This window comes from Diceros bicornis, chromosome 4, assembly GCF_020826845.1.
Source record: "Diceros bicornis minor isolate mBicDic1 chromosome 4, mDicBic1.mat.cur, whole genome shotgun sequence".
NCBI classification, from domain to species: Eukaryota; Metazoa; Chordata; class Mammalia; order Perissodactyla; family Rhinocerotidae; genus Diceros; species Diceros bicornis.
Window position 1 is genome coordinate 30729961 of NC_080743.1, and position 22206 is coordinate 30752166.

Here is a 22206-nt window from a genome sequence, read left to right on the forward strand (position 1 = left end):
GGACTGTGCTCTAGGGCACTTCAATATTAAGAGGGCCTGGAGGTGAGGAAGAATAAGGAAGGAAGCTGAAAGGGAGCAACCAGTGGGCAGGAGGAGAGAGAGTATGCTGTCTTGGAATTTGAGTGAGAGTTTCAAGATGTGAATGGCCCAGTGCTGCTGATAAGTAAGATAAGGACTAAGGATCGACGGTTGAAGTTTGCAAAACGGAGGTGGAACAAACCCGTTTCAGAGAAGTGGGGGAGTGGATCAGGACTGGAGTGGGTTTAAGAGAAAGTGGGAGAAAAAGAATTAGAAAAAGTAAGTAGAGAAAATCTGAGGAATTTGTCCACAAAGAGGAACAGAGAAAGGAGAAGGAAAGAGTCAAGAGTAGATTTTTTTAAAAACATGTGAGATGATAAAAATTATTCAGGACAGAGGAATATTTTGATGAAGCGAGAAAGAAGGGGAGATTTGAAGAGAGGTCTTCAAGTAGGTGAGAAAGGGGATCTAATGGAGGGGTTGGCCTTGGGATCATGGACAGTTTATCATATCAAGGGGGATCAGGTTATGGACACGTGCTGATGGCAGGTGGAAGTGGGGGGAAGGCTCTAGCAGAGGTTTTCTGATTACTTCAGTTTTCTCAGAGAAATTGGAAGTTAGGTCGCTGACTGAGAGCAAGGATGGGAAAAAACTCTCCAAGGTCGGAGGAGAAATTATAAACAGTCCAGAAGGGGAGACGAATAGGCTAACATGGCATCATGTGAGTTCCTGATAGTCACTCAGATGGTATCTTCTTTCCGATTTTTTGTTTGCCTCTTTCATTTTCTTCTCCTAATAGCTAATGTCCAGTCTAATTCCAGTATTCAGTAGATGCTTAATAAATATTTGTTAATTTCAGGGCTGGACTCATATCTACCTATATCTCAATTACAGCTAACCCTACACTGTACTTACTATTCTAAGTGCCTTACCCATTTAATCCTCATAACAGCTACATATATGGCATTTAGAGCCATGAGGGAGTGAGAAGTAGGTATTAGTACCTTCAGATTACAGATGATGAAACAGATTTAAAAAGCTCCCATAACCTGCCAGAGGTTGGTCAGCCGTTAAAGAACAATGCAGAGATGTAAATCTCAGCCTGTGCCACTCTCAAGCCGAAGCCTGTAATCACTGCCCCAGGATTCATCTTATCTACCTTCTTCATCTTTATCCTGAAAGAACTGAGGCCCAGGTTGCTTATAGCATATGTCAGAGCTGAGACAGGAACCAAGTCCTCTCCTAGTTCAGGGCCCTTTCCACCACCATCCCCGAGATCCATCATATCTTGGGATGTATCTGTAGCAGTCCAGTTCCCATTAGCACCTGTTAGGCACCATAGTAGTAGCTATATTGTAACAGCCCTTAGTAACAAAGCAACTGGTCATTTGATGAGAGGCTCATGCCTGCACGAACTCAGCTATCCAGGAGAGGGCAGTCATGTGCGCATAAACGCGCCTGCCCCACCCACAGATTAGTTCCTAGGCTTTCCCCTGAAGCCAGCATGAGCGCCTGATTCTTCACAGAATGTTTGCTTAAAGCAGTGGTTCTCAAGCAGCAGTTTTGTCCCCCAGGAGGCGTTTGGCAATGTACTGAGACATTTTGTATTGTTGTAACTGGAGGAGAGAAGGGAGGATGCTCCTAGCATCTAGTGGGTAGAGGCCAGGGAAGCTGCTAAACATCCTGCAATGCACAGAACAGTCCCCCCACCCCCAACAAAGAATCATCTGGTCCAAAATGCCAATTAGTGGGTTGAGAGGTTGAGAAGCCCTGTCCTAAAGGAAACTATATAAACAGGCTTGTATAACTGAACCAGAAGAACAAATAGAAGATGGCTTCGATAAAGATGTTCAAAAACAAGCAAGCAGTCAAGAATAACGTACAGGTTCTGCTTCTTTGGGGAATCCAAGGGTTTGAAGGCCTGCACGGATCCTGACTTACCTCTCTAGCTGCTCTCCACTTGCCAACTGCCGCCATCAGTGTGCCCAGCTGTGATGTGTGTGAATGTGCCGTTGGCAACACAGGGCAGCACGAGGAGAAACTGTCCCCCCTTAGCATCCAGGGCCTTTGCACTTACCTTTTGTCTGTAGAGGAAACCATCCCTCCTGCTCTGTGGAGACATTCTCCAGCCCCAAACCATTTATGAAATTGTACATCTAATCTTGGAAAACTGCAGTCTGTCCCCGGAACTTGTAGACCTTGCAGAAGCAGCAGAGTGCTTGTGGGCTGGCCCCTGTCACGTCTGCTCTTCTAGGGAGTGCTTCTCCAAGTCTCCACTGACCTGATCTACCCAAACATGCCCGTTAGTTGTGAGGGGTCACCTCCTTTGGAATTGGGAATGCTTTTCTGAAACATACCCATTTTGGAAAAGCATAGGCATTTATTGGTGCGTTACCTGAATCAGAGATTGCCTCCAAGCCAGAATGAGCCCAGTGTTCAATAAAATATTAACTTCTCTCTGTAAATCAAGCTGCTCCACTATTTCTCATAATGTGACTCTTGTTCAGCAGGACACAGAGCGTAAGGAACTAGGCCCAGCCTTCGTCTGTGGAATCAGTTTGCTCTACAGCATGATTATCTTCTCCCACTTCCTTTGCACAGACTCTATTGTGAATGTCTAAATAACCATGAATTATGAACCTAAAAGCAATTTATAGCTATGAAAGGAAATCTGAAACTATCTTTAAATGTTGTTCAAGTTGTAGGTTTTGCAAAGACCAAAGTGCCCATCTTCTTACTTACAGTAGTTTATTTAAAATTAATAGTGGAGGACTTCTAGAAATCAAATGCAATCCCAGAGCTGGGATTTACCAAATCCAAATGGAATTGAATTAAATTGCAGAGGGCTTCTTTAGATGAGGGCACATAAAGGGGGGTATAGAGCATTGTTGGGAATGGCAGAGCATGGTTGGGGTCACCTTGCTGGTCTTGGTTTAAGACAGTATTGTGCTCCTAAAATTTGATAATAATAATAATCATTATCACTAATGGAGTGCTATTCCAGGCCCTCTGTTAAGCACTTACCGGGTACTGTCACTCAAACTACCACCAGGAAATGGGTATTGTAGATGAGGATACTGAAACTCCAAGAGGCCAAGCAGCTTGCCCCAGGCTACCCAGGAAGAGGTAGAGCTGAGATTTGAACCTAGAAGATTAACACTGAGGCCAAGTGACATTTTCAGTGTGTTAGAAGAGTTTGTTCTTGAAATGAAATCTGAAATGAATCCCTTGGAAAAAATGAAGATCCTTGTCTTCCAGAATGGCTAAATTTTGGGTGAAGTAAGGTTCTATAACATAGTCCTAATGGCTTTGTGTGGTTTCATCAACATAACAACTTTTGTTTACATCACAAAGTGGTGTGGTAGAAAATCCAGGGGTTTTAGAGTCCGGTGTGTCTGGGTTTATATTCTCCTCCCACTAATCATGAGCAGTGAAACTTCACGACAAGTACTTGTCTCTTCCAAACCTCAGTTTCACGTCTACAGAGTGGAATGGTTATTAGAGTACAGGTCAAGTGTCTTGCAAATTGCCTACCAATCAGTCATTGTAATTATTGTTGTTGATGTTCTTCATAAGTTAAATGTGTGTTTCAATTTTTAGTTTTTGCTACAGAGATCTTAAATTATGATGAGTGCTTCAAACTTTACTTTGGTATCATCTGTGTTTCATGTAATGCCAAAGGCCAGGCGTGAGGAAATATGGCCTGTGGAACCATCTTCCACCCTTGGCAAAACTGGTGTAAAGTGTGTTTGTGTTTTAAATTTTAGGAGCTGCCCAGGTTATCAAAGGCGGCCAAGTGGAGTATAAGCCTCTTTCCGGCATTCGGTATATGTGGTGGTACCATTTAATTGGCCTCATTTGGACCAGCGAATTCATCCTGGCCTGCCAGCAGATGACTATAGCTGGGGCTGTGGTTACTTGTTATTTCAACAGGTAGGTCTGGCATGTTACTCCTATTGGTTTGTCTGTGTGCTTCACGTTGTGCTTCTCAAAAGATATTTTGGGGTTTTGACATGACCCCTTAAAAGCAGTTGGCCAGAGTGAAAGACTAAGCTAAAAATTGGGTGAGATGCTCATTTGGGAGTGAAAAGAAATGTTATACCTTAAATCTGTCATATTTCCAAGCTATTTTGCTTTAAGCTAAAAAAAATTCAGAAGAAAACCAAACAGGGAAGTAATCATACTGTTTAGCATTGAAGGATACCTAAAAGGAAGAGTTGACTTCTCCTGTAAACATCCATTCTTACTGATTCCACACTTTAAAAAATTACTGGTCTATTTGGAACGCACTTCAGTAAGTTCTGTGAACCTCATTTCATCCTATGTAAAATGAGGAGAATTTCTTCTTGGAAAATAATTTTAAATCCTAAGGGAATTGTATATAACTATAAAATATAATTCATGTTCATATAGTCAAGTACTAGAGAATAATTACTAGCTTCTATGTTCACCATGATTCTTATTGAAGTGTTTACACGCCATTACCTCATCAAATAGTTGAGGACACACACCCCTCAACTTTTCACCTCTTTTGTGTGTGAGACTCTCCAGGGGGCAGTGATAAAACTACAGGCAAGGAGAACTCAGCCAGGACAATGACAGGGTTGGACCCAGAACAGGAAGTTTACTCCCGATAGAGCCGTCCTCCTCTAATCTCTCAGACCAAACGAGCAGATAAACATGAGTGTTCATAGGGGTAAGAAAGTCAACCAGGGCTGATTCATGCAGATGAGCAGTTACATCCTGAAGATGAGGAGCCCTGTGGGTTCTAACACAATGGTGCTGTTTGGGAGCCTCCATCATTAAAGACTCCGTAGGATGGAGGACCGCAAAGGGGCTATAGCCCTTGGCATTGAGAACCTCTGAGCAGCTGGAGGTGGGTGGTGTGTGTTGTTTGCTCCTGAGTAGGGGAGTAAAGATTATTCTAACCAAATTGGCCAGCAAGTAACAGCCATCTGACAGCAGTGATTTTGTATTATCTTAGAATAACAAAACCAAAGCATTTTCAATGAGGGCTTTTGGACCTCCAGTGAAGCATATGAATGTATCTCCTAGCCCCTCCTCCCACTCCAGCTCCCACCCCAAAATCATGAAAGAATGAAAAAGGCATAAACACACAAGGACAGTGACAAACAGAGACAGTGACAGCAGATAAGATACGTCAACAGAAAGGATGGGCGAGTGGTGACTCTGAGCAGACTAGAGATAGCTAAAAACGCCTGTCTGCGTGGGGGGTGGCGGGCAGTGGGAGAAGAGGTGAAAATAAGGTGCAGGCTGATTTGAGCCACAACAACCTAGAGAGGCTCAGGAGTTCATGTGCAAAATGTAATTCTGAGGATTAGTTAAAAGTTTTTCTAAGGAGCAGTTAGGCCCCAGGTCTCCTCATCCACACCAGCAAAAGATATGAGCTTTGCTCTCTGGAGAGGTGAACCAGAGAAGGTCTGGACTTGGGGTATCTGGCACAGCTGAGGCTGGAGGGGAGGCTCTGCACTGAAAGAAAGGGGAGTAAGTGAAAGTCTAAATAGTGAATAGTGAGGACCCACCGCCACCATCCCTGACCCACATTTCATGGCTCAGCTCCCAGGATGTTGACAGCCAGGTTGAAATCCCTTAGGCAGGAGGTCAGAGGATTCTTTTTTGGAGAAATTGTCTAACCCAAAGTCAAGACCTACAGATAATGCCGTATGGGGTCCCTCAGTGAAATGGCCTGATTCCCTCACTCTGAAACAGACAGTGAATCTCACTAGTCAACCGGTAATACCCCTCATATAGAGCTTCTGGTTCACTCTTTAGTGCTTCACTCTTAAATGTGAACTGGTGAAGGGAGGAAGACTATCCTCTACCCACTCTGGGTCCTTTCTGGCTGGGCTACAAATTAAACTGACATGAGACCAAATAGCAGGAGAAAATCAAACAAAGTTTTATAACATGTATACATGGGAGAGATCAGGGAAACTGAGTTTTTCACCAAAATTACAGAGGTTCTCTTCTTAAATAACATATTCAAGTAAAGACAAAGGAGGATGTTGGGGGTGGCGGGAGTCACCTATGGGAGATTACCAAAAAAGCACAGTAAACAAGAGTATTACGTTGCAGATTTAAGGCCTTGCCTTCCGCATTGACAAGTTTCTAGAGATGAGGTCATCCTCCCTTCTTCTCAGTACAGAGAGGGAGATACCTTTACAAATGGAGATTTTCCTTACAAATATAAATGTTTGGTAAACAGAACTTTGATAAGAATGGGCTTAGCAAGGACCCTCCTCATCTATCCCTACCCAGAGTTATCTATAGTGATGGCCTGTCCTGGGGACAGGCCTTCTATCTTAAATCCTTTTAGGCAGTTATTATGTGCAGAGGGTGTCATAGTTTCTTTCAGAGAAAATATTCAAGGTAAAGAGACATATTTTGAGGTGGCCAATTCTGATCCCCCACACTGGTAACCAGTGATTGTTAAATATTTGAAGAAAGCCTCTAGTGAAAGAAAGAGATCAAAATGAACAAAACAAACAAACAAAAAGACTTTAGAGAAAACGAAATAATGCAGGCAGCAGAAGAAAACTACCAAAAAAAAAAGAACTGTAATATTCTCAGAGAGAACAAAGAAATACTGTATCCATAAAATAAGAACCAAAGGAAAAGGGGGGGAATAGTGAGAGAACAAGACTTCTGAGTAATTAAAAATATTATTGCAAAAGTGAAAATTTTCTATTGAGGAATTAAAATGTAATGTTGGAGAACTGTTCCAAAAGGTAGAGCAAAAAGACAAAGAGATGGAAAATAGGAGAGAAAGGATGAAAAGTTAGAGGATAAATTTAGGAAACACAACATCTGACTAATATGAGTTCCAGAAATAGAGAACAAAGAAAAAAGAAGGGAGGAAATTATCCGAGAAAATTTCCCAGAGCTGGAGGACATGAGTAAAGAGAAGATCCCAGAAGCGTCTAGAAGGAAAAACAGATCACAGGCAAAGGATCAAGAACTGGAGTGAAATCTGACTTTCAACAGCAACTCTGAACCGGGAAGACAGTGGAACAAGGCTGTCAAAATTCTAAGAAAGATTATTTCCAACCTAGAATTCTATACCTATTCATACTATCAGTCAAGGGTAAAGGAGAATAAAGTCATTTTCAGGCATGCAGCATCCCAAAAGAATTCCCTCCCCACTCTTTCTTAGGAAGGATCTTCTCTGCTGAAATGAATGAGTAAGCCAGGGAGGAAAACATGAGTTTTGGGAAATGGGCTCCAACACAGAAAAGAAGAGAAGGGTGGTAGCTATGCAGCAGGTGTGAAAAACATATAGTCCAAGGTGGAGCAGGAGGGCAGTGGGCTCTTTTTTCCTTCAAGAAAAAAAGGAAACCAAGAGAATACCAGATGTGTTTGAACATGTAGAGAAAAGATTTAGACTTTGGTGAAGCATTCGGTGAAGCCCATGGAAAACCAAGCAAATAAAAATGTGAAATGATTATTAACTTCAGGAAACCAAAAGTTGTACAAGAAAGGAAATATAATCAGAATACACTACTTGGATCAGTTGTGAATGTTATTTATATACTTATAATATGAACACTAAACATTAACTAAAACATACTCAAAGGTGAGAGGTTGAAAGCTTCTCCTCTAAGATCAAGAACAAGATAAGAGTGCCTGCTCTCACAACTCTTATTCCACATAGTTCTGGAAGTCCTAGCAGAGCAATCAGGCAAGAAAAAGAAATAAAAGGCATCCAAATTGGAAAGGAAGGAGCAAAATTGTCTTTTTCTGCAGGTGATACCTTCTTATATATAGAAAACCCTAAAGATGCCACCAAAAAACTGTTAGAACTAATCAATGAATTTGGTATAGTTGCAGGATAATCAAGAAAACAATCCCATTCATGATAGTGTCAGAAACAGTAAAATACTTAGGAATAAATTTAACCAAGGAGGTGAAAAATCTGTACACGGAAAACTCTAAGATTTTGGTGAAAAAAATGGAAGAGGACGCAAACAAATGGAGATATCCCAGGTTTGTGGATCAGAAGAATTAATATTGTTAAAGTAGCCATACTATCCAAAGCCATCTATAGATTCAGTGCAATCCCTATCAAAATTCCAATGCCATTTTTCATGAAAAGAGAAAAAATAATCCTAATATTTGTATGGAATCACAAAAGGCTCCAAATAGCCAAAGCAATGATGAGAAAGAATAAACCTGGAGGCATCACACTTCCTCATTTCAAACCATACTACAACACTATAGTAATCAAAAGAGTATGGTCCTGGCATAAAAATAGACATAGAGATGAATGGAACACAATTGAGAGCCCAGAAATAAACCCTCGCATGTGTGGTCAACTAATATTTGACAAAGGAGCCAAGAATACTCAGTGGGGAAAGGATAGTCTCCTCAATAAACGGTGCTGGGAAAACTGGATAACTACATGCAGAAGAATGAAATTAGACCTCTATCTTATACCAGTCATAAAAATTAATTTGAAATGGATTGACGACTTAAAACATATGAACTGAAACTATAAAACTCCTAGAAGAAAACATAGGGAAAAGGCTCTTTGACATTGGTCTTGGCAGAATTTTTTGAATATGACACCAAAAGCACAAGCAACAAAAGCAACATTAATAAGTGAGACTACATCAAACTAAAAAGGTTCTACACAGCAAAAGAAACTGTCAACCAAATGAAAAAGCAACCTGTGGAATGGGAGAAAATATTTTCAAATCAGATATCTAGTAGGGGGTTAATATCCAAAATATAAAGAACTCATACAACTCAATAGCAAAAAAATAAAAATCCACTTAAAAAATGGACAGAGGAACTGAAGCCGTTTTTCCAAAGAAGACATCCAAATGGCCAACTGATACATGAAAATGTGCTCGACATCACTAATCAAAGGGAAATGCAAATCAAAACCACAATGAGATATCACCTCACTCCTGTTAGGATGTCTGCAATCAAAAAGGCAAGAAATAAAACAATGTTGGAGAGGATGTGGAAAAAAGGGAACCTTTATGCCCTGTTGGTGGGAATGTAAATTGGTACAGCCACTGTGGAAAAGAGTGTGGATGTTTCTGAAAAAATTAAAAATAGAATTCCCATATGATCCAGCAATCTCTCTTCTAGGTGTATATCCAAAGGAAATGAAAACAGGCTCTCAGATATCCATACTCCCATGTTCGTCGCAGCATTATTCGCAATAGCCAAGATATGGAAACAACCTAAGTGTCTGTCAATGGATGAATGAATAAAGAAGAAGTAATACACACACACACACACACACACACACACACACACACACACAGAGGAATATTATTTGGCCATGAGAAAGAAGGAAATCCTGCCATTTGTGACAACATGGATAGATCTTGAGGGCATTATGCTAAGTGAAATAAGCCAGACAGAGAAAGACAAATACTATGTGATATCACGTATATGTGGGATCTCAAAATGCCAAAGTCATAGAAACAGAGAGTAGAGTGGTGGTTACCAGGGGCTGAGGTGTAGGAGAAATGAGGAGATGTTAGTTAAAGGGTACAAACTTCTAGTTATAAGATAAATAAGTTCTGGGGATCTAATGTATAGCATAGTGATTCTAGTTACTAAGACTGTATTATATACTTAAAAGTAGCAAAGAGGGGCCGGCCCTGTGGCTTAGCGGTTAAGTGCGCGCACTCTGCTACTGGCGGCCCAGGTTCAGATCCCGGGCACGCACCAACGCACCGCTTGTCCGGCCATGCTGAGGTGGCATCCTACATACAGCAACTAGAGGGATGTGCAGCTATGACGTACAACTATCTACTGGGACTTTGGGGAGAAAAGGGGAGGAAAAAAAAGAAAATGTAGCAAAGAGAGTAGATCTTAAATGTTCTCACCACAAAAAAGAAATGGTAATTGTGTGCTGGGATGGAGGTTAGCCAATGCTATGATGGTAATCATTTTGCAGTATGTAAGTGTATCAAGTCAAGACATTGTACACCTTAAACTTGCACAATGTAATATGTCAATTATATCTCAGTAAAGCGAGAAAAAAACTTTAGAAACTTCTGTATAATTATGTTGAGAAGAACGGGATGGGAGAATGAGTGTACTGGGGAGTTTAGGCTTAGTAAGGGCACTAAACCTGCATCTTCCATAGTGGGAAGTCAGTGGACGATATCTGAAGCTGAAACATCAAGAAATAGCAGTAAGGGGACCGGCCCCGTGGCCGAGTGATTAAAAGTTCCGCACACTCCGCTTCGGCAGCCCGGGTTCACAGGTTCAGATATTGGCCACAGACCTTCACCACTCATCAAGCCATGCTGTGGTGGTGACCCACATACAAAATAGAGGAGGATTGGCACAGATGTTAGCTCAGGGCTAATCTTCCTCAAGCGAAAAAAGAGGAAGATTGGCAACAGATGTTAGCTTAGGGCTAGTCTTCCTCAGAAGAAAAAAAACTAGCAGTAAGAACATGTAATTTAGAAGTGTGGAGTTGAGTTCCAGAAGACGCAGCTAAAAGATTAGGGAGAGAAAATTAAGGATGGGGAAGAAAACTGCTGTTTTTCCTGTGAAGCCTCGTGGTGCTATCTGACTTTTTAAGATATGTCACTTATTACTTTGATAAAAATAAATTAATTTAAAATGAAATACAAGCTTTATTTTTAGCATGACTATTTCATTTATTAAAGAGTTCTGCTTTCTTTTTGACTTTGTGCCTAATTTTGAAACCTCAAAGATTTTCCTTATCTCAAGGTTGACTATTCTTTAATCTCATGTTGTAGCCTGTATGCAGGGTGAGGATTAAATATAGCCAGAGTGCATTCATCTTTGTCATTCCTTTAAGCGCTAAGAGGATTGAAGAGTTCATGCAAAGACTCAAGTACCAGCGTAAGGACAAGCTGTAAAAATCTCCCTTTTATAACCATTTGCTTAAAGAGGGGTCCACTGCGATGTGATAGGAAAGAACTTGGAGAAGGGACACTTGAGGCACGACTTCATCGTTTTCAAAGATACAAAAGATAGTTTCCAGCTGCTCCAGATTCACCGAGGAAGAAGTGAGGAAATGCCTTCACAGCAGAGCCTAAGGAATTTAGGTAGGAGACACATGAATTTCCTAACCCTGACAAGAATTGCTGAGGACAGCTAAAGAATCCTGTTCTTCGTAACAAAGACAATTTCCCTTATCTGTAGGATTGGAAAGATGAACCTTACAGCTTCTTCACAGCCCTCCCAACTCCATCTTGCAGTGATTTTGCTGAAAGAAATTTCAGGAAAGGACGCGGTCTCTGCAGGAACCACACAGTGCTCCTTCGCTCAGGACCAGATTTACATTGGAGGCCATCCATCCCGTGCAGCCTGGTCTGTGTCCTGGAGCCTCAGCACAAAATTAATTTTCCATACTATTTGAAGAGTTCTTAGTGAGCAGTGGGCTGGATCTAACTAGAGCTAAAACTTGCCTCTAGAACTCTGAAGTTGCTTGCTTGGCCTTAGGCTCTGTTGTCCGAGGGACTGGTCGTTGCAAAACAGTACTTTTATACCATGACCCAGTGGTGCTACAGGACTTGGATGGATGGGACCGTTAAACCCTTTGCCCAGCAACTTGAGTTGATGCTATGTTCTAGGGCCCTGGCTTTGTGGCCGAGTACCTTTAGCACTCAGGGTAGCCACAACTTTAAAAGAAGAGGGAAGCTGGCCTTGTGGGGCAGATCGTGGAGTCACTACTCTCTCACACTGCCTAGGTGTTCGTTACTGCTACCATCCACAGAGTCAGGGTGGAAAGTGCTCAACATGCGGTACTTCCTAGAGAGAGATGAGTGAGCCTGACTGGAGGCCCCAGCCTCCCTAGCCTCCTAATAAGCTCATCACTGAGTCCCCCAGTATGCCCAGTACTGCACCGCCATCCCTTAGGCCAATTCTCAAAATATGGCAAAGTCCAGAGATAAGTATTATTTCAAGCCTCACCAGCTATCATCAGATCCTCTTCCTAAAGGCAAGTTTTGCTGGTTGTGAAGGGAACAGAGATGAAGGCCCCAGCTGCATACACAGCAGGGCAGGGATGACAGGGTGATAAAGGTGGGGCCCTCAAAGACATTCCACTTATTTAACCTTTTTCTGTAGGGTGGTGTCTTGTTTTCAGGGCAAGATTGAGTGACTCCCGGCATTGTGAGCTAGCCCGGGTTTAAAGGACCTTCTTTTCAAGTTGTCTCTCTCATCATGTGATAACTCAGCTTCTGGAACCTCTGCATCTTCTTCTGACGAAGCCCTAGAGAGCCTGGAGTCATAGCCAGGATGTGTCATGGAGCAGGGCCATCCAGACAGTACGGACGTTCCTCTGCCTGAAACGGTTAATCCCATCACAGCGAAACCTGCTCAGAAAGCTGAGGCCTAACCCCAAACTCCTCTAGAGGAGCAGACCCCCAGGCCCGCGTGCACAGGGGCCTAGGAATCATTTCTCTCCCTGCCAGATAGAAAGCAGGCATTGTCCTCTTCTGCCTGCATCGCCTCTTGAGCACCATAATAAGTTCTAAGGCACATAAATCTCCTAAATGGAAAAGTAAACAGTCTTCCTTTAAATTAAAAAAAAAAAAAAAACTGAGGAAAGGGAAAAAATGTGTCAGATTTTCCTAGCCCGTGCTATTCTAGTTGATCAGATCACAATGAATTCATATCAGCAATAGCTTTGCTGGTATTTCCTATTTTCAGTAATATTGAGTTGAAACACACGTCGCCCTTTTGTGGGACAAGTGGATTTCAGTTGTTCTGCTCCCAATATTACTTTCATGTTCTCTTTTCCTTCCTGGATGATTTAAGTAACAGCAAAATACAGCCATTGCCAACTCTTGAAACATTTCTGGCTGCATTCCTTTTCCTCCCTCAAAACCGAGGCTCTTGTCAAACCTTAATTCATAGTGACTTATTAGCAACCAGAGCAAGTTGTAGAATAATCCATTATGAAGAAACCAAGCTTCACTTGGAATCAGTGAAGTGCCTTCTCGGAAACGGCTTCATTTTCTAGAACTGGCATCAGTGGGAATTCAGAGGGTCAGCTGAGGGGTTGTATCAGTCCTCCCTCCTTTGTTTTATCTTTCAGGTTTGGGGTAGGGCAAAGTCTGTGCCCATTCTGTTCTCTTTCACTTTTTATCTAGGCTTGTGAGACTGACTTTTGCGTTCTTGGGAGCTGTGTCATGACAAGTCCAGTAAATGATTCACACTGAGGTGACCTTTAAAGAGCAGAGTAGGAATCAGCTGGATTTCAGGAGCCTAGAGCTGTGCGTAAACCAAAACTTTCTGTTCCTTCCCTTTAAGCTGGAGGTCACTGTTACCTCTCTGGCTGCCGGTTCTGGTCATGTGATTTGGTGGTGTTTTTAATCTGCCAGTATTTACATATGCTCATGTGTAATTTAAACCGTGGAGATTATTATATAATTATACTTCTGAAAATGAAAATGAGATTAACAGACAACTTAAAGGATTGGTGGAGGGGTAGGTGTTATAAAGAGGGAAACTTGTTTATTTTAACTCATTAGTATTTTTTTTTAGTTTTCTGTTCTATGTTTGTAGCATTGAGTGCCACCAAAAGGAATTAACTTAGTCCAAGACATAATTTAACCTTAGCTACCAAGGAGTATACAAATTTTGCCAAATGCTTATTGCCTCACTGCTTTATAAATTGTTAGTGCCGTTGATGATTTGGACCAGAGAGAAGTTTTTCGTTTCTTTTTAAATAGTGTTTTGTAAATGCCCTCTTTTTTTCCTATTCCCAGAAATAAAAAGGACCCTCCTGATCGGCCAATCCTTTCATCTCTCTCCATACTTTTCTGCTACCATCAAGGAACAGTTGTAAAAGGGTCATTTGTAATCACCTTGGTGAGGATTCCAAGAACCATTCTCCTGTACATTTATAACACTCTGAAAGAAAAGGTGAGGCAGCACCTTAACACAGAGGGCAATCTGTTCGGGTGGCAGAAAAGTCCATCACTGGAAAACTACAGCAGCTCTGGGGACAGGAGTGTGACGTGTGACAGTGGCATTCGGAAGGCTCCAGTGTTCTTCAGGTCCCATGCCCTCACCCGACCTCCACCCCCACCCCAGCAAACTTTTTGTCCCCAGTCTCTGTTTTGTTTATAGTTTAGTTTGTTGGGTTTTTCACTAAGACAATGGTGGAGGTGCGGGGAATAGTTCTGAGTTAGCTGGTTTTCCTTCTTATTTAAATGCCGAACAAATGGGAGGAATTCTTCAGATGAAACTTAAATTTTTGCGGACATGTGTCATGCTTTTTTAAAAAGTAAGAAAATATACTACAAGATAAATGTAATATTTGTTTGTTTCTGTTTTAATGCTAAAATATTCCTTGCCTTTTGTGTTTCCTAGAGGGTTACTGGAAGTGACGGGGGGGGGGGGGGGGGGGGGGGGGGGGGCGTTGCACGCACACTTAAGAGTGAGAACTAGGCAAGCTGACCTAAATCTCAGTTCAAAAGACAGAAAACTGAAGGGCTTTTGTGCTTGGGGGTTTTTCTCCTCCCTGGTTTTTATTTCCATGCACATTTGGTTATGAATGCCGGTGGAAACCAGAACACCAGGAAAACAGCTGTTCTCATGGTATTTCTGGCCTGCCAAACAAGGGAAGGTTGGATTTTTCCCAACTTTTCTGTTCTCACACAGTGTTAATCTCTCCCCTGTTCCCACCTCAGTATTGGTGACTTGGTCAGAGTTTCACATACTTACCTGATTCCCACCTTTTGGGTATAAGTATGTGTCTTAAGTAAATTGGGGATATTTTACATGTGGATTCATTATCATATTTTAGAGTTGCTTTTATTTGCCCTTTTAAGCAGAAATCTGAATTGTTGATATATTTAAGTCCATAATGAAGATTTAAGATTAGTATATCAGTTAGGAACAATTGATTGAATTTCACATAAAATTTTCTAGCTTCCTTATCTTGAAATGTGTGGTAAGCAGTTGCTCCTGATCATAGAGTATTTACTTGTATTTCTATTGAAATATTGCCTTGTGGATACCAATTATGTGCCCACATTAAAAAAAAATCAAGTTTAACTTTTTTGGAAATAAATCCTATAGTGAGACTATCAGGGCTAAATTTCAAGGGATTACAAAATATATACATTTTAGTGACTTAAGGAGGCATTTCCACATCCAGGCCAAATCTAGCTACTCTGGCTCCTGCATTTTGAAATTGATCTTTTAATTTTAGGGAACTTGGAGAAGGATTTCTTGACGAACAGAATAGCTTTTTATTTTAAATATATTCATATATAATATATATATGCATTAGTAATAGATAATCATAAATTAATGAGCAGTAGAGGACCTTGCTGTTCCTCCTGGAGCTAGGCAGCTTACCCTAGGGAAACTGCCTTCCATAAATCTAAGATGTCGGTGGGTCGGGCTCTCTGACAGAGATCTGAAAGTTTATTTATCACTCCCCAGATGCCATAAGGACCAAGGGGCCAAACTCCCTGTTAGTGATGTCACTGTTAGAGAAATGTGTCCTTTCTTAGGTTAAAAAGAAATGGTCTTCCTCAGCAGCCTTACAACCCTGTAGTACTGTGTCTACAATTTAAACATTTCACACAGCCGCTGCAGGATCTTTCCTACGTTAAATGGCTCATTCACAACCACCGCCAGGCTGAAAAGTATCCAGATCAAGTTTCATCCAATTGAATTAACATTGGGACAAGAAAATGTCCATATAAGGCTGAGTTATTCCTGGGGTCCTCATGGAAGACTATTTCAGGATTGTTTTCAGGGCTTTTTTTTTTTTTTGACTCGGGGCAGTGGGTAGGACTCATTCAATCACCCCTCCTCCAAGAGTTTCATTAAATTATTCACTCGAGTTACACAAGATCCAAGTTAAATTTCAAAGGACTAATTTATCCCTTGAAATTTAGCCCTAAAAGTCTTAATGATAGGATTTATTTCAAAAAAAGTTAAACTTGATTCTTTTTTTATGTGGGCACACAACTAGTATTTACAATGCATTATTTATTCTGTCTTTGGGATGTGAATTTTTCATGAATATAAACTGGTTTGAAAAAGCAAAGTTTATCATTGAAGCCACTTAGGGTAAGATGAAGAGGGAAGAGAGATTTGTTTTACTAGAACCAGAGGCCTAGTTTACCTTGGCTAGTAAATATAGACTAACCAATTCCCTTTCTGCTGAGGTCAACAGCAATCAAAACAGGTGAGCCCACAAGAGAGAAATTTCACTCACCTGTAATAATAAGAATAATAATTAGTAATAATAGCAAAATAATTAGTAATGTGCAAAATAGAGGAACTTCTCCCACACTGAATGAGAATTGCTACAGTGCTTCCCCAGGTGCGTAAGTCTCCAACGAGAAACAGTGTTTGTCCACAGAAATTGCCTGCTTACTTCTTTCCTATGCTGCTTCTGACTCTGTTCCTTTGTTCTGAACCTGATCCCAGCAGCGCAGTGCATGGTCGAGATGCGCGTTCAAATGTTGCTTCTGCTGTTTCTGGTGTCTTGACAAATGCCTGTGCCATCTCAACCAGGTATGTCTCCTACCACGTGCAGCAGGGGCACACAGAGGGTCTCCCCTCTGGTGGGCTCCATCTCTTAGATCAGGGATTGGCAGATTTTTCTGTAAAAGGCCAGATTGTGTAAACATTTTAGGCTTTTGGGCCATTCAGTCTCGGTCACAGCTACTCAACTCTGCCATGGTAGTGGGAAGGCAGCCATAGACAAAATGTAAATGAATGGGCATCACTGTGTTCCAAGGAAACTTCATTTATGGGCACTGAAATTCGAATTTCATATAATTTTCACATTGCAAAAAATATTCTTCTTTTCATTTTTTTTCAACCATTTAAAAAAATGTGGAAATTATTCTTAGCTCCAGCCAGACGAAAGCAGGCTGTCTGATGGACTGGCTCCTGGGCTGTAGTTTGCAGACCTTACCTTAGAACCTTAGGTCATGAAAGCCATTCTTCAAATTCTGAAAGCAATGTGTTCCTCTTTTCAGAAATAAAAAGGGGAAGAGGCTTTAGAAACCCTAGCATAATGAATATATATCAACTGAGAGCTCATTTTCAATGTCTTCTCCAAGAACTATAATTTTCCTGAAATAGGAAAAGAATTGCCTCCCTAATTTTTATATATTTCACCAGACTTTCCCTTTCAAGCTATAAATATTCCTTTAAAAATCAGAAAAATTATATGCTGCGATTGTTTGAATTTCAAATTTTTCTCTCTCCTGAGTCTTTCACATTGATGGAAATTTAAATATATGTTTTATTTTTCTGTAGATAATTTAGTAAATTTTGATAGCCATTAGTCAAATTTACACAAAGCAATATTTTTGTAACTCAGCAGGCTGTGTTATCATTTAAACGTCTACAGAAATCGCACTTAGAAAAGTACTTCTTGTCATTGCCCCCTTCCTAATAAAGGTACCAGTAGAAGTAAAGGGACTAATTAGACCATCCATGTTTAATGTCTTATAAGTATATTAAGAATACCTTTCATTGTTCGGGAGGAAGTAGTCATCTTATAGTAAAGCTCTATTTTTAAGGCTCTTGTTAAGAATTTTGGAGTACATTTCAGAGTGTATTGAGTTTTCATTTGGGTTGCTTCAAGCCAGCATGTATAAAATATGGTAACATACCATAGCACCTTTCAGAATGGTGGGTCATAGAGCAAGTCAAGCCAAACCCTATGAATGTCTTGTCGTGGTGTAATATACCAGCCTCTCTCTTCCTAGAACTGTGTGCACATATCCAGGCGTCAACTTCTTCCACCAAGATTTTGAGATGCATTATAAAAATGTACTAACTAGGGGCCGGCCCGGTGGCGCAAGCGGTTGGGTGAGCGCGCTCCGCTGCGGTGGCCCGGGGTTCGCTGGTTCGGATCCTGGGCGCGCACCGACGCACTGCTTTGGCGAGCCATGCTGTGGCGGCGACCCATATAAAGTGGAGGAGGATGGGCACGGATGTTAGCCCAGGGCCGTCTTCCTCGGCAAAAAAAAAAAAGAGGAGGATTGGCGGATGTTAGCACAGGGCTGATCTCCTCACAAAAAAAAAAAAAAAAAAAAAAATGTACTAACTATGATAAAATATACATACAATGAAAATCAAGGCTAAGAAACAGACAGATAGACTAGAAAGACAAAAGCAATGGGACAGTTGATATCCAAATATGTTGGCCATGTGGTCCTACAAGGCCCTAGAGTTGAGTTGCTTTCCCCTCACGGTATTGTGTAAATTAAGGTTCTTTCTGTGCCCCTCTGTCACTGGTAGTTTTCCAACTGCCGCCATGGAAGCCTAGGGGCTCCTTGTGGGTGCTGCAGGGGCGACCTCTTCAGGAGGGGAGAGAAGTGGGGGAGGAGGAGGAAGAGTGGGCTCTGGCTCCATAGCACCACCACCCTACCTGCCTTCCCACCAGAGCAGCTCCACTTGTATCTGGTTTAGGAGTGGGAGTCCACTGAAGGTTTCGTCTGAAGATAGGATTCTGCTGCTAAAACACCTTTGAAAACCATTGTCTCATACCATGTTCATGTTTGTTTTCTCTGCCCTGTCTTCCTGAAGGACATATTTTCTGCATTCTGAAATTTCACCACCTTGTATTAACCCTTACAAGATCATAAGTAGTGTTAGTACTAACCACACTACAATTACCATTAGAAAGGTGAGGAACTCTTATCACAGATGTACAGTGGGAGTGATTGTCCCTGAATCTCGAAAAGGCTCAGCTGACTTTGATCTAGCTCGTAGTGAATCAGTGTTGCAAACAGGGATAGGTCCTTTGGATTCTGATCATGGTGCTGGTGCCCTAGGCCTTGGCCTAAACCAGCCGTCAGAGCATCTTTAGCTTGGGGTGGCTCCTACAGGACTAGGCAGTGCCAGCTGATGTGGGCACTGCTGGGAGGCCTCAGGTTTAGGAGATTGAGAAAGAAGAGGAGGAAGGATGGAAAAGAAAGAAAACGAATTGATGTGAATATTGATGGAGAGGGAAAGGTCACCTCTAGTCTCAATCAACTACTGGAAAGCAGAGCGACATAAAGATTTTTAAGGGTAGTTATTGTATCGTGGTGGGCAGAGTTATGGTTGATCTCATTTGGCTGTGGGCAAAGGAAAGTGAGTTTAAAGGGAGAGAAGGAATTTAGATTAGCCTTTTGAAAAATTTCCTGGCACTGGAATGAGTTACTAGGGGAAGATTTCTCTGGAAATCAGATTTAAAAGAGCTAAGGCCAATTTTATTTCCTTGTTTTGTGCAATAGGAGCTGGGAAATGCTCAAAGAGAATGAGATCCATTTGTTACCATCAGAACCCAGATGCTCTTCTTTACTTAACATCAAGGAGCTAGTTGTGTCTCACCATTGCTGCTGAGAAGCCTCATCTGTCTTCACTAGTCCTGGGAGGGCGGCAGGTGGCAGTTGGTGCATTTTGTAGACAGCCAGCCTAAGGCTGCACAGTAATTCACTGGCGGAGAGGGGGTAACCCCACATCTCCTCATTTCTCATTACTTGTCTCTCTATGTCGTAAATTCCAAATGTGTACATACCTGAATAATAGATGTGTACATCTCACACATTTGTTTATCCTGCAACTATCTGTTTATTTATGCTGTATTCCAACCATTTGAACCCAGGCGTAATAGGGGAGGGGGTCCGTGGTGAAACAGAATCAATATAGAGCAAAGCCAGGCCTTCCAGGAACTGACAAGCTAGTTGGGGACTGGGGAACACTGTGAGACATTTATATACCAATACAGAGAAGTGCGTGTTTCAGTGCTGGCATGAGGGCTGCGGAAGTTCAGGAAAGGGGAATCTTGGTAATTGGGGAGGTACTTTGACTTGGTAATTGGGGAGGTGTCATAGAAGAGGTGGGATTTGTCAGAGCTGAGCACAGAGCACCCACTGGAGGTCACCAGCTGATAACAACAACAACAGTTGCTGTGGCACTTGACACTCCCTGTCCTGCCGGTTGTATACTAAGTTCCTGCATTGTATCAGTTGTGAGTTCTCACTGCAGCCCTTTGAGGTACTATCTCCAATTTACAGATGAGGAAACTGAGCCTTAGAGAGGGCACAGAGTTAGTGGCGGAACTACAATTTGAATCCATATCTCTTTTGTCTCCAGGACCCAAGCCCTTAACCACTATGATTTTTAAACAGCCAGAGAGGGAGTTACAACCGCTGTCTGGGCGGATCCCTTCAGCGCCCGTCCAAGCCGGGGCCCAGACGGGTCCGTTCACTGGCAGCTGAGCAAGGCTTGTTACAGGCAGATTTATGTGGAGGAGAACTGGAAAGGTGTAGGGACATTGAAGGGGGTGAAGGATGAATCATGCGTTTATAGATTCAGAAAAGGCTTGGTTGGGAAGTTGGGGCCCACCTCCTCCCCTCAGGCAAGTCAATGACAAAGCTTCTGGGAGGCCAGGCTGGCTGTTCTCAGAGATTTTCAGGCAAGGAGATCCTGCAGCATCCCCCTCCCTCCCAGCATTTTCCAGAAACCTGACTGAGAAGTTCCCCTATGGGCCTCTGCAAGCTAACCCATCAGCAGGAATGACGTGCCTCTTATTGTTTCTTACATGTCCACACACAGTTCTTTTTGGAAATGTCTCCCTAAGTGCACATCTCGCGTCCACTGAGAACACAGACGTCTGTTCCAGCTCTGATCCTTTTTTTAGATCAGTGTTCCTCTAGGTTTGAAACCCACTGGTGGGCCACAGGACTCTTCCTGATGGTTCCAAACTGATCTGAACATTCCAGAGTGTCTTTTCTTCAATTCTTATAGGCAAATGGCAGAATGTCCTGGATTTTCATTTTCATGTACAACTAAGGGCTATTTACCAATCAGTAAAGTACATAGTGTGTCACTAGGGCTTACTAAAACGTGTTATTTATGAACCAAAATTGGTGTTTTACTTAGTTTCCTGAGGACTCAAATTCATTATTCTGTTAAGACGTCTGGCTGCCAAGGCGATGCCTGGCAACCCTGCAAAGCTGTGCCTGTGCCCATGCAGAGAGCTGGGATTTTACAGACTGCGGCAGGAATACTTTGCTCTGGGTCTACCACCAGAGTTGAGTTGGCTGTGTTGTTCAATTGCCGTTATTCTTGTCTTAATTAACATTTTACTTTGTTGATTATGTGGCTCCTTTAATTTGTCATTTTTTTATCCTGTTGAGCATTGCATTCCTCTTCAAGCCTTTGTTCTTCCAGCAGAAGTGGGAATGGGTGCGGGAAGTGAGCTGTAGGCTGAGGTCGAACAAGTCTGAGAAGGACTGTTTCCGCTCCGGTCTGCTGGGAGCGGCTCCCAGGCAAAGGTGTAGCAGCAGTGGGCTTCTGCCTCCTTTGTGGAACTTGGGTGAATCCCTCCACCTTACTGAGCTTCTGCAGAATGAGGGGGTCGGCTTCAATGGCCCCGAGGTCCTCATGCGGCTTTCCGACGCTTGTCGTGGTGCCCAGCTGAGAGCTGGGGCATGTGGGTACCAGGCTACTACATCGCAGCCATGACACTTTGTGTGGGACATAGGGCAGAATGGAAAAAATGTGAACTGTGTGTTTTCTTGTCCTGTTCCAAATGACAGGATCATGCTTTTCACATTGTACTTCTTACTCATAGTGAGGGATCACAGACATCAGCGATGTTTTATGTGGCCCCATCTCGAGCCTCCAGAATCTTGTCGAGTGGACTGAGAATGGTAGCGGACAAAGAGGAGACGCCTTTCTGTGTCCCCCTATAGCGATTCTCCCAATGCTGCTGCCACATAATGGTAACAACAAATAAATAAAACAACCTGTGACGTGATTCTGGTAAAATGCCAGTCACCTCAGTCATTCTCAGCAGGGAGGGTACTATAATGTCCGACAGCTTTCACATCCCATTTCTGCCATGGGTCATTATGCAGGGTGGCTGCGTGCCTGATGAATATCTGCAGCATCTCCTCGTCGCGCCATGAGGAGAGGACAGGATGACTCGGATCTCCCTTAATGCAGTCCGTAAAGCTGGCAGCCTACTTTACTTTGGCATCTGTCTAGATAAGAGATACTAAGAAATGCACAGATTATTGCCTCTTGGCATTTGATCAGAAATGCCGGTGGCTTCCTGTCTTCCTGACTGACAAATATACTGGTCAGAAAGGCCCCAGATCATCTTGTCGAGTCCAGTGCAGAGAAAAACTTGCTGCTACTTGGAAAATATACACACTACCCTCCCTACCTCATAGCCCACTC

At 42.3% G+C, this 22206-nt stretch overlaps 1 protein-coding gene across 6 annotated transcripts in view; it reads left to right on the forward strand.

The window, feature by feature from the left end:
- SLC44A3 (solute carrier family 44 member 3) overlaps nt 1–22206 on the forward strand; it is a 74970-nt gene that overhangs the window by 34037 nt on the left and 18727 nt on the right. For 4 of the 6 annotated variants that reach the window (XM_058538577.1, XM_058538580.1, XM_058538574.1 and 1 more), the window contains exons 10-12: nt 3786–3951; nt 13755–13911; nt 16441–16527. In XM_058538577.1, the coding sequence (XP_058394560.1) occupies nt 3786–3951; nt 13755–13911; nt 16441–16527 (410 nt within the window). The remainder of the gene's footprint in view (nt 1–3785; nt 3952–13754; nt 13912–16440; nt 16528–22206) is intronic. The other 2 variants (XM_058538578.1, XM_058538576.1) reach the window with 1 other exon arrangement.